Raw genomic sequence first — 12555 nt, 5'->3', positions numbered from 1 at the left:
TCATACGATAAAATTTGAGCAATTTTTAAATTTTATTTTGCGCAAGGAAAAACTGTTGGGGAGTCTCGCCAACAGATTGTTTCTATCTTAGGAGATAACGAACTATCAATTCAAGCCGCTAAACAGTGGTTTATGCCACTCCGAAGTGGTACTTTTGTCACCGAACATCCAAGCCCGCCGGACGACCAGAGATGGATAAAATCATAGAAAAAGTGGATCGATATGGTCATGTGACTATTAGAGACTATTAAAGAGATCACAGAGGAGCTCCAACTATGCACGGAAACCGTTAATAGTCATTTAAAGTCGAAAAAATTGATAAAAAAGCTCGATGTTTGGGTGCCTCATGAGTTATCGCAAAAAAACTTTTTGGACCTTGTCTCAATCTGCGATTCTCTGCTGCGCCGTAATGATCTCGACCCACTTCTGGATCGGTTGGTCACTGGCGATAAAAAATGGGTGACATATGACAACATCAAGCGAAAAAGATCATGGTCGAAGCATGGTGAGTCGCCTCAGTCGGTGGCAAAGCCAGGATTGACGGCTAGGAAGCTTTTGCTGAGTGTATGGTGGGATATCAGGAATTATCCATTATGAAGTGCTGCCCTATGGCCAAATCATTAATACTGACCTCTACTGTCAACAACTAGAGCGATTAAAGATCGCACTGGAACAGAAGCGGCCAGCCATGGTGAAACGTAAGGGCATAGTGTTCAATCATGACAAATAAAAGGCCCCATACATCTTTGGTGACTCGTCACAAGCTATGGGGGCTTGGCTAAACATTTTTAATGCATCCACCATATAGTCTGGACATTGCCCCAAGCTATTGCAATTTTTTTTTTTTGATGGCCATAAATTGAATTCAAAAGAGGCTTGTGAAAATCTACTCTCTGAGTTTTTTGCCCATAGGATTAAGGTCTTATTCAGGAGAGGCATATAAATATTACCATTAAATTGGTAGTAAATTAACGAAGAAAACGGTATATATTGCACTTAAATCGGACAATGGTAGCTATGTTAAAATAATCGTCAAAAATCAATAAGAAAACCGGTATGTCATTACCAAACAACCTAATATTTGTCCACACATTCGTAAAATGAGACAATGGCTTACAATTTTGACATGAAGGCAAAATTTTAGAAAAATTCTTTGTTCGATACTTGAAACCATCGTGAAAATCACCAAACACTCTCATGAAACCAAGTGACAGATAGAGCTCAAACTTACCATAAGTATGGAGCCGATTGTACCAAATTAGAACTGAAAATTTTTTAACAAATCCTTAACCTTAACCATAGATTTTTGAAAAATAAATTCCCGGTACTTTCTTCACAGAATGTATATATGTATTAACACCGACTTTTATATACACTTTGACTAACGCATCGCAGCAAACACACGCACGCACTCACAAACACATACACGCAAACAGCCAACGCGTCACAGCTCGTTTTCGCTGTAGCGTCAGCAGCGCCGCAGCCTGCGTCGGCAAGCGCACGCCGCTGTCTACAACGAAAATTACAATGTAAATAATTCCAAAGTTATTTATCTGATTGTTCTGAAATTTTCGACATCGGTCAAAAACATGACAAAGCATATTACCGATTTATTTCAGATTTTTAAATAGTTTTTAATTACTTAATATTGTGGATGAAATCTTTTTGTCGAATTGCAGGGAGGGGAGAGGAAATTAAAGCGATATATCGGATGGACAGACGGACATGGCTATATCGACTCAGTTTGTCTTGCTGATCAAGAATATTATATATTGTGGGGCTGCCACGGCTACCCTTTTCCATTTTTTACGAAAATGTCAAAGTGTATTAAAATCACATATCTTTGCGTTTCATAACCTTAGGTCAAATCTCAAAAATCTCTGCTCTGATAATCAAGGAAATGCGTATCGAAGGATATCCATCGCCGTACGCAATATTCACTGCGTTCTTAAAATTTTTCAAAAAGTAGCGTAATTTATAAATTGAAATTCTATGGCACACAAGACTATCTAGCATTGATACGTGGCTGTGCCATCTTGTTGAAACAATTTTTACAGTAACATGTGTTAAGGCATTTGATAATAGTTATTAATTATAAGTTGGCATGTTGTCGTCTGTGAGAGTGGTCACCCTGTTGACGCTCTCTGGCTCTCATGAAGTTGAATAAAGTAACCAAGCTACACTTGCGATTAGAACTTGAATCAGAGCAGAGCTTTATCACTTAATTTAAATCTTTAGTCCGCCTTAATAATTTTATATATTTATATTTAAATATATTAATTAACATTCGAACAAGTTGTTGAGTGCCGTGAGTGTACGTTAGTTAGTGAGGAATTTGATTTGCCCCCACAACATGTCTACCAAACTTCTATGTCTACCAAACTACTACTATTTTTTCATATATTAGCGGCGCACAAAATGCACAAATGGGCTGCGGTATGGAAAAGCGTCTACTATGATATGCCTGTATTTATAAGAACTTAGATATCAGAGAATGTAAAACCTATATTATCTATATTGTCGAAATCTATAAACACATTTACATACTATGCTATACACTGCGCGTCATCAGATTAGTGCCCCCCTTTTGGTTTTACTTTATTGCATCTATCTCTGTTTCTATTGCACGCAACTTCCAAATTTTTGTTGTTGCTTTTAAAATGCACAAGTTGTCGCTCTCTGAGAGAAATACCGTTAGGTGAGAGATTCCGTTATCTATTTTTTCTTCTTTTGTTTTACTTTTGCAAGCTTGCACTGATTTTGCGTCATCAGATTAGCGCCTGTAAATTCAAATTTAGTTATCTCGCGTAATTTTTGGCGTACAGTTGTGAAATTTTTTGTGCTGATTAATTGAATAATTTAAAAACTGAGAGTTTATAAACTGAGAATCAAAATGGGTAAAGGAACTGTCCTATCTTTAGAAGAAAAATCTAAGATCGAAGCCTTTAGTGAAAGTGGCTTATCTTTACATAAAATTGCTCAAAAAATGGGAAGGCATCGAAAAACTATAGCCAGTTTTCTTAAAAATAAACAAGGGTATGGTAAAAATATGAAAGGCGGTAACAACAGAGTTCTTTCCGAAGCAGACATTCGGTCTATAGTTAGACATGCGTCTAATTCACACGACTCTTCTACCAAAATTAAAGAAAAAAGCGGTGTGGAAGCTAGCAAGTCCACGGTATTACGAGTCATAAAAAAAGCAGAACACTTAAAAAGACTATAAAAAAAAAACCACAACTAAATAAGTTACGAAATAAATTTTGCTCGCTCGCATATGACATGGTCGAAGGAGTGGCGCTTTGTAGTCTTGTAGTCGATGAAAAAAAATTTAATTTAGAAGGCCCTGACGGCTATAATTATTATTTCCATGACATGCGTAAAGAAGAGCATATTTTAGATCGTTTACATAGCCGGGTAGGTGGCGTAATGGTGTGGGGAGCCATATCCTATTATGGCACCTATGAGTTACAATTTCTCACCCCGAAAATGAACGCCGTGGCGTATAATAATCTTTTAAAAACGGCTTTCCCACATTTCCAAAATTGTTTTGGAAATCTTAAGTGGCGTTTTCAACACGACAACGCCCCAATCCACACTGCCCGATCTGTAAAATCGTGGATACAGGGCCAAAACGTTGAAGTCCTGGAGTGGCCGCCGTACTCTCCGGACTTAAATATAATAGAGAACGTGTGGGGATGGCTCTCGAGAAAAGTATACGAGTCTGGAAAGCAGTATAGTACAAAATTGGAGCTCATCGACGGGATTAAAGAAGCTTGGTCTTCAATATCATTACAATACATTGAGAAATTGTACGAGTCACTTCCCAGCAGGATCTGTGAGGTCCTGGAAAATGGGGGCGGGACCACCCACTATTAATTTGATTAGAAAATAAGTAAATAATAAGATAAAACATAAACCGCACTAGTTTGTTAAGCATTAAGTGAAAATTCCTTAAATTTAAGCAGGGGGCGCTAATCTGATGACGCAAAATTAAATTCATATTTTTGGTATAAATTTTCTTTTCAAATAAATAAAATATTATTGTTATACTTATCATTCTGTACCTCATATTATTTTGAAGAATATTATTAAAAGTATCTTCAAAAAAAGTTTTATGGCTTTAGCCTTGATAGTTTGGGTAATATTGGACATTACCCGAAAATGCTCAGGGGGCGCTAATCTGATGACGCGCAGTGTATAAGAGTGTACTTCACAAGTTTTTGTCGATTTCATAAAGTTCATAATTGTGAAAGCGATTGTGTAGGCAAATGCAATACATGTTTCAGGCTTCATTTCTACTTTTGATCTGAGATTTTTCGGTTCGTTTTTTTTAAATTTTGTTTTTAAACGAAAAAAAGAATGAAAACGTGTATCATAAAGTTGTGCAATGTATGTAGCAGGGAGAAGCAGGCGTGTCAAACGCCAATTATATGATACTGTATTATATATAAATAAATATATATATATACATATCAATAATTAAGTCTATATATACTTATATACAAATATATATATACTTAGAGACTAGATCTACCAAATCTTGTAAATTTCGTATACTGTCCGCAGATATTTTTTATTTTCCTCCCCCTCTTCTAAAATGGAAAGAAAATTACTTATGTTTACAATAAATATTTAAAGGAGAAAAATCTAAATATTCTATACTGACGCTAATTTAGAACGATTGGGTAAATAACTTTAGTGTTATTCACAAATACATTTTCAATATAGACAGCGTCATTGCTGAGGCTACAGCGAAAACGAGCTGTGAAGCCTTAGCTAATTTCTGTGGATGTGTTTGTGGGTGCGTGGTGTATTTGCTATGCCCTACTCAAAGTGTATATAAAAGTTAGTGCATGTGCATACTTATTTTATATTGTAAAATAGGGTATATTATACTTATATAAGAGATAGCTTTACAATTAATAAACATACAGAAGTTTGAAATTTGCTGGGATCTTTTGTCCCGGTAAAATTATAGCCACTTAATTGAAAATTTTTGGGATTTGCACATCTATATACTATGTGAAAATGTGTATCCTTTTTTTAATTGCAGAAAATATTTTGAAAAATATATTGAAAATCATTATTAACAGGTTGGGTTAAGCCGGCAGGTCACCTTGAGACAGCCTCATCTAGACCACTTTTGGTCCTTAGTGTCACCGAAGTTGTGCGGAGGAGTTTCAGGAGCTGTGTAATTCTTGTAACCTCAGATGCATGTTGAGATTTTGTTTGCGCGATTTGATTGGCACAGTAATTGTTCTAGAGTTTCAGTGACCCTTGGTTCATTTTCTGCAGCCGTCCTCAATGGTTATACTTAGTTTATTAGCATGGGATGTTGATAGGGAGTATCCCGTTAGTAGCCCAACCAGAATATGGAGGAGCTTTCACGTCGGGTGTTGCACATAGTTATGTTATGGTTATGCAGTTGGTAGTGTTTTTCCATCTTATTTCTGCATCGGCTGCTGGTCTTCTCTGTACGGAGACCTGAGTGACATCGGGATTTGCTCCTCTATAATGCTTCGTCTGGTGCCGTCTTTCACTAAAACATCAACAGTCTCATTTCCTTGTATGCCTTGGTGTTTTGATATCCAGTAGATATACATTCCTTGAGGTGCATTATTAATCATTTGCATCCTTACGTGGCAGTAAATTTCGAGTAGTGATGTAATATGCTTAAAGTGCTTTGATGACCGCTTGACAGTCTACAAAGAAATTTGCTGTTGCCTGTTGTCGTGTTGTTGAATTGCTTTGCACCCATCCTTATAGCGAAAATCTCTGCTTGGAATATTTCTCAGTAGTCACCTGGCACTTTATGTGCGTCTCACATGTTCAGAGAACGGCATAGGTGGAACTTTTTAAGCACCAAGGTGCCACCCACAAATCCTGGGTATGGGTACATACGCGCTCACACAACACAGGGGCATGGGCGCATACATAGACAAGGCATGGGTACCAGCAAAGTCCCAAAAGACAAGGCTGAAGGAAAATGTGCGCGCTCACAAAATGCGATTGGCTGTGAAAAGAATAATCGAGAAATTCTCGCTTGCTGTCTCCACTGGCAGAGGCACCGACGTGACAGCAGGTACCCAAACAGAAGTACCTTTTTATCTTATTTTTGTGTACTTCTTTGGGAGTTTGTGAATTGAAAAAATTGTCGTGCGGCAAAAGCCTCAATTTCGGCAGTTTTTGTGGGTAGTACCATGTAAGTAAAATGGTAATTTTTAGATGCACTCATGTCGTTCTCTCAACATAGTTAAAATATTTTAGAAGTTTTTTCGGAGAGTCATGTAATCCGTTACATAGAAAATCTCTTGGAATCTTTGTGATTATGCACGTCTACCTCCATATATTCAAATATTATTGTAAGCTAATTAGTAAATTTTTTATAAATATTTTTCTTTACTTCTACAGCCAATGCCAAATGATGGGTTTCCTTCCATTGTTTGTCAAGAATGCAGGACCAAACTTGTGTCGTTTTGGAAATTCTGGAATATGGCACATAATTCGCATAACGCTTTAACAGAATTCCTAACAATGTATGAATCATCAAATTTGGTAAGTTTTCGACGTTAAACAAATTTTGCATAGAGGCATTTAATAATAATCGTATAAAATATAATAAATTGTTTTTCTTAAAAATATTTATTTTACAATTATTAACCAGACGCTAGAGCCAGCAAAAAATCAGACTGTTATTAACTATTAGTGTTTCAGTTAAAAGTTTTGATAGACCGTTTTTCTACTGGTTTTCTAACAGAAAATAATATTTTTCTAATAACTTAGTATTTTATTTCAACACTCTTATATTGATATTTTCCCATATTTTATTGATATGGGCGAAATATTTTACCAATATTTACCAATATTGTATAATATCTTTTCTAAAGGAAATTATATTGTCTGAAGTTTAATTACTACAATTAATACAATGGAGTGAATATGTCGAAATCTATGCAACATATTTGGTTGTCATACCAATTTTCTTATTGAATTTTTACGATTATGTTAATATAGTTACCATTGTCCAATTTAAGTGCTTAATATACCGTTTTATTCGTTAATTTACTGCAAATTTGATGGTAATATTTAAATGACTCTCCTGAATAAGTTCTTGATCCTATGGGCAAAACAGTCAGTGAGTCGATTTTCACAATCCTCTTTGAATTCAATTTCTGGCCATCAAAAAAATTTTGCAAAAAAAAAATTGAATAACTTGGAGTGATGTCCAGACTATAAGGTGGATGCATTAAAACTTTCTAACCAAGCCCCCGTAGCTTGTGGCGAGTCACCAAAGATGTATGGGTCCTTTCGTTGTCATATTTGAACACAATGCCCTTACGTTTCACCATGGCTGGCAGCTTCTGTTCCAGTGCGATCTTTTATCGCTCCAGTTGTTGCCAGTAAAGGTCAATTAATTAATGGTTTGGCCGTAGGGCAGCCTTCATAATGGATAAATACTCTGATATACCACCATATACATAAAAACCTTCCTAGCCATCAATTCTGGCTTTGCCACCACTTGAGACGACTCACCGAGCTTTCAGCAGGATATTTTACGCTATTTTTCACCGCCAGTGACCAATTGATCCAGAAATGAGTCGAGTTAGGTAGATTGAGACACTGTCCGAAAGGTTTTTTTGTGATAACTCATGAGGCACCCAAACATCTAGTTTCTTTTTTTTCTTTCGACTTTAAATTCCAATCGACGATTTTCGTGCATTGTTGAAGCTCCTCTGTGATCTCTTTAATAGTCTCTAATAGTCACTTGACCATTCCGATCCACTTTTTCTATGATTTTATCCGTCACTGGTCGTCCGGCGGGCATGGGTGTTTCGGTGACAAAATTACAACTTCGTAGTGGCATAAACCACTGTTTAGCGACTTGAATTAATAGTTTGTTATCTCCTTAGACAAAAACAATCTGTTGACGAGACTCCGCAGCACTTTTTTCTTGCGCAAAATAAAATTTAAAAATTGCTCAAATTTGATCGTTTGAGAACTCAATTTAGATCGATTATAATTCTTAAGCTCGACAACCGATGCTATCAACTATACGCCATATAAAAGGTGTTGCCAAGACCTATAAAACGGTATATAGCAGGCGCTATGCTCATGTGTTTTTGTAATTGCTCTTCAGTATAGGAAGAGCAAATGCGTGTGTATATACGTGCTCCGGCCATAAGCCAATGCAAATTACACTGACAATTTTTCGAATTTCACCTGCGCGAGCATAGCGACAACAGTTTCATGTGTTTATTGTTGCCTTGTCTCGACTGCGCGAGCGTGGCAACAACACTTTCACTTGATGTTGTGTCAAAAATTTTTTGCGAGCTTTTTTGTTGCTTTGACGAAATGCGTGCACTTAAAAAAAATGAAAACAGCTTGCACTGGACATACGAAATTATCATTGCCTGCGCAAACTTTGGACAAGTGATGCCTAATTTCTTTTCAGTGTATGAAATAAAATTGAGTTATCGGCATCTTTACTTGTGTTAGTGTTTTCGTATTAGTGTGTTGGTGATTTGCTCTTCCCTATGCATCGTTTGGACGACCCTGGTATATAGCATTGGCAGATACGACTTCGTTTGACTTCACAATCGGAGCCTAAAATTTGAATGCAAAAACCGGTATGTCATTACCAAACAACCTAATATTATTCTTAGTGATGGTAAATTCATTCACAAAATAATAAAAGTATCGAAAATAGACATGATATAAAAGAGTTTGTCCAGATGGGTGATAACGATAATGACGGTTGATCGCTGTACAGTCAAACGCATTAGAACTAGAGGGCTAAACTGCAGACTCTGCATTGCAGAGCTCGCAAGAAGTGGTCCCTTTTTGTCCCAAAAAGAACTGTTGCTCGCAGACAGTGAGAGTTTCTTGTCGCTCTCTTTATGTAGGCGCTCACTCGAGAGCGCTTCGTGTGTTCTCTCACAGATCAGTATAATACAGAAAACACGAGAGAAACAAGTTTGAAATGTTCTGTTCAGAGAGTGAGTGAGTCTGTACAATATTTCCCTGTTATTTCAGTGAGCAGACAGCTTGTGAAATTTTGGTTGAGCATATTTTGGGAGCTCTGCTTAAATGTCAACCAACATTCTATGAAAAATATCTATTGATCAGTTAAAAAACATTTTTATCCCGACTATTTATAATATAAAAACAATTTTTTTTTTTCTTATAATGTACCAATTATTATTTTCAATAGGGGTACATTCAGGATATTTTTTTTTTTCCTAGAAGCATTTACAATTCAAATACGCTCAACCCAATTTTAATGAAAATGTTCCTTATTTTCATATTTGTAAAAAAAAAATTATTGGAAATGTAAAGCGGATTTTATTTGAAAAAAAAACCTTAGTGTATTTCGTAGAGGTATGTGAAAATTTTATTAGTAGCAGTCTTAAAATTTATAGTATCTTGATAAAGTTTTGTCTGTTGTTCAACGAATTCTATCTATCGAATGTGCTTTAGATTTTTGAGCCCATTTGTTTTAGATTTTTTTTAAGTGAACTTACTTTATATTGAAAAATTACTCTATTTAAGGTATCAAAGTTTTAATTTTCAAGGTTTCAATTATGCATCTTGTCATTTTTTGCGCTTCCGTCATTTTTTTAACTAATGCTTATAAAATTAACGTTGTTTTATAGTAAATTCAAATTTTATGAGTCTGAAAGTTTCCGATATACAATTTTGAAATTGGCACGATAAGAGAGAAAAAGCATTGTGTTTAGAAAAATATTCCACTTTGTGGAAATTAATATTTACGTTGAAAACATTAAAAATCCTTATGACAAAATACTTATACACCACACTAATGGCATTTTTAATTTTCCTTGTATTAATATCATTTATCCATATACCTTGGAAAACTTGCAGATAAAGCTATTTACCACAAATAATTTGTAAATAGGAAAAATTTTATGACAAAATATATATGTCGACAAGTGTAATTGTAAGTTTACAGACTGAAACTGAAACAAAGAAATTAGAATATCATCTTTGTTGTTTTCGTTTGACTTTTTTGTTTATATATTTTTTTATAAATCTTTAATATAATAACGATTTGTTGATACCGAAAACGCATATTATTAGTAGTTTTGTCGCTTACGTTAGAATTGATGTTACATAAATAGGTAAAATTAAATTTAATGATACCATTTACCAAAGTGTATTAAAAATGTATATTCAAACGCATTTAAGTTGAGCGCAATCAACATTTATATGCAATTATATACAACCCGCTGTCCATATTGAAAATTGTTACTTATCCGTTCTAAATTGACGGCTTTGGTCGAGAACTTGAAAAGGCGTTTTTGTTATTTATTTTAGATTTTTCCATTTGATATTGTGGGCGTAAATATTTTTTTTTTTTGATTTGAGGGGTGCAAAAAGAAAAAGCGATTTAGTGTCGATTTGGATCTGCTCTAGTACCTATATACAAAATTTGGTAAAAAAAATGGTTTTGAGTTGGGTATAGGAGCACCTAGATACATACATTTGGTTGCGCTAGAATTAGTTGCCCATACATCCAGACAGACGTGCATACAGTGCATACATGACTATATCCACTTAGTTGGTCTTGCTGTCAGGAATTCTTCTCCGTAATATAAACATTTGCATAAATACTATATTATTTATAAAAATGTCCAAGTGTGTAAAAATGAGCGGTAATGAGTGCATGTGCTCACTACTATACATAGTGGACGCAAGGTTGAAGAAGGCACTTCGTTTGGTTTTTTTGTTGCAAAATTAATCTTCTTTTAATCAAATGAATAATTTAATAATGTTTACAATAATAAAAATGCTTGATCTTGGCGACGCTTAAATATTATTTAATTATTATATGGTTTTTAATTTTTAGTAAACGCTACTTAGGCGAAGTTTGATATTGTCTGTCATTCTCTTTGCACTACTTTTATATTTTATTGCTATTAAAACAAGTGGACAGGTAAGTTGGGCCCCACCAACATTTAAATACACTTTGACTAGGTCATCGCAGCAAATACGCTTGCACTCACAAACACATACACACCAAACAGCTAACGCGTCACAGCTCGTTTCGCTGTAGCGTCAGCAGCGACGCCGCCGCTTGCGTCGGCAGCGACGTTTGTATGGCGCGTCAGCACGTGCACCCGCCTGTCTAATTGAAATATTGAAAATGTGAATAATTCTCTAAGTTATTACCCGATCGTTTTGAAACTTGCACAATCGGTCGAAAAAATGACTAGGCAAATTTTAATGATTATTTCAAATTTTTAAAGATTTTTCTACTGCCTTAAATATCGGGATTGTTTTTTTCGTTTTGCGGGGGAGGGGGAGGAATAAAAAAATAAAATAAAAAGCGTTCGGGTTTTGGATATAGGAGCATCTATATACCAAATTTTGGTTGCTCTAGCTTCTTATAGTTGCTGAGAACAGACAGACAGACAGACGAGCGGACGGTCGGACATGGCTTATCGACTCAGCTCGTCGAGCTGAATCAAGACTAATATACTTATAAGGGTGGTGGGCCTTTGCCCAACGGGCCCCTTTCCTTCTCCCTTGTTACATACATTGAGCACTTCAATAATACCTTTTTCCATTTTTTACAAAAATGTCAAAGTGTATAAAAATTATTTGTTGCTCCCATGCGTGATTCTAAGAGTTCGTCTTTATGAAGGTTAGGCATGAGAGATTTTTCAAGCTAAATTTGTTCAACAAAAAATATATATATTTGTTAAAGAAAGGTTTTTCAAAATGAAAATAATGTTGTCTTTTATAAAAAAAATATAATTTGACTGTAAAATAAGCCTTATATTTAATTTAATATAGTAGGCTGCGCAAGACCCCAGACCTTGACTACGAAAATTGTTGTAACGTTGCAAAACCAGTGATGCATTTTTTTTTTTTTACTTTTTGGGGTTAATTTAGTGCTTTAAGAGCATAATCGAACGTCAAATCAAAGGCATCTTAGCTATGTATTTTTCGACAGCAAGGAAGCATGGAAACGATAATGAGTGAGAACATGCAACTTGACGATGCCGGATGAAATACGTTAAAAGATTAAAGTTTAAATTAAAGAAATAATAATAGTTAATAAAATAAATTAAAATTTTTTTTTGCGAGTTTCTCTAATGCAAAGTTTACATCATTACTATCATGAACGGCTCGCCATTCCAAAATGGACGCTTTCACACTATTTATTTAATGTCAACTATGAACAGTCGGATTGGGGAAAACCCAATCAGGTCTTGGTTAGTATTAGTTATTAATAGTTAAAAAAATTAAAATATATCTTTTAGTAAGTGTTAATTATTATTAGTTAAAAAATTTAAAATAGATCTTTTAGTAATACAATCAGAGGCCTCTGTGTTGATAACAGAAGAAAGTTTGTTGTAATCAGCACAGAGTTCTTGAAGGGAGTCATGCAGTGAATAATTAGTTGTACAAACGTTAAGTGATAAAGGAACAAAATTTCGAGTATACCTAGCAGGAACTGAGAATTAAGTTGACTCAAAAACAAATATGAGGAGTCAATTTCCCCTTTTACTAATTTAATCATAAACATGA

General features: G+C 35.1%; 1 protein-coding gene across 1 annotated transcript in view; it reads left to right on the top strand.

Moving 5' to 3' along the window:
* LOC108608270 overlaps positions 1-12555 on the top strand; it is a 42988-nt gene that overhangs the window by 16137 nt on the left and 14296 nt on the right. The window contains exon 2 of the mRNA XM_017999574.2: positions 6412-6555. Coding sequence (XP_017855063.2) covers positions 6412-6555 — 144 coding nt within the window. The remainder of the gene's footprint in view (positions 1-6411; positions 6556-12555) is intronic.

This window comes from Drosophila busckii, unplaced genomic scaffold, assembly GCF_011750605.1.
Source record: "Drosophila busckii strain San Diego stock center, stock number 13000-0081.31 unplaced genomic scaffold, ASM1175060v1 chrUn_01, whole genome shotgun sequence".
NCBI classification, from domain to species: domain Eukaryota; kingdom Metazoa; phylum Arthropoda; class Insecta; order Diptera; family Drosophilidae; genus Drosophila; species Drosophila busckii.
The sequence above is the reverse complement of the archived record's forward strand: the minus strand, read 5'-3'. Positions and strand labels throughout refer to the sequence as shown.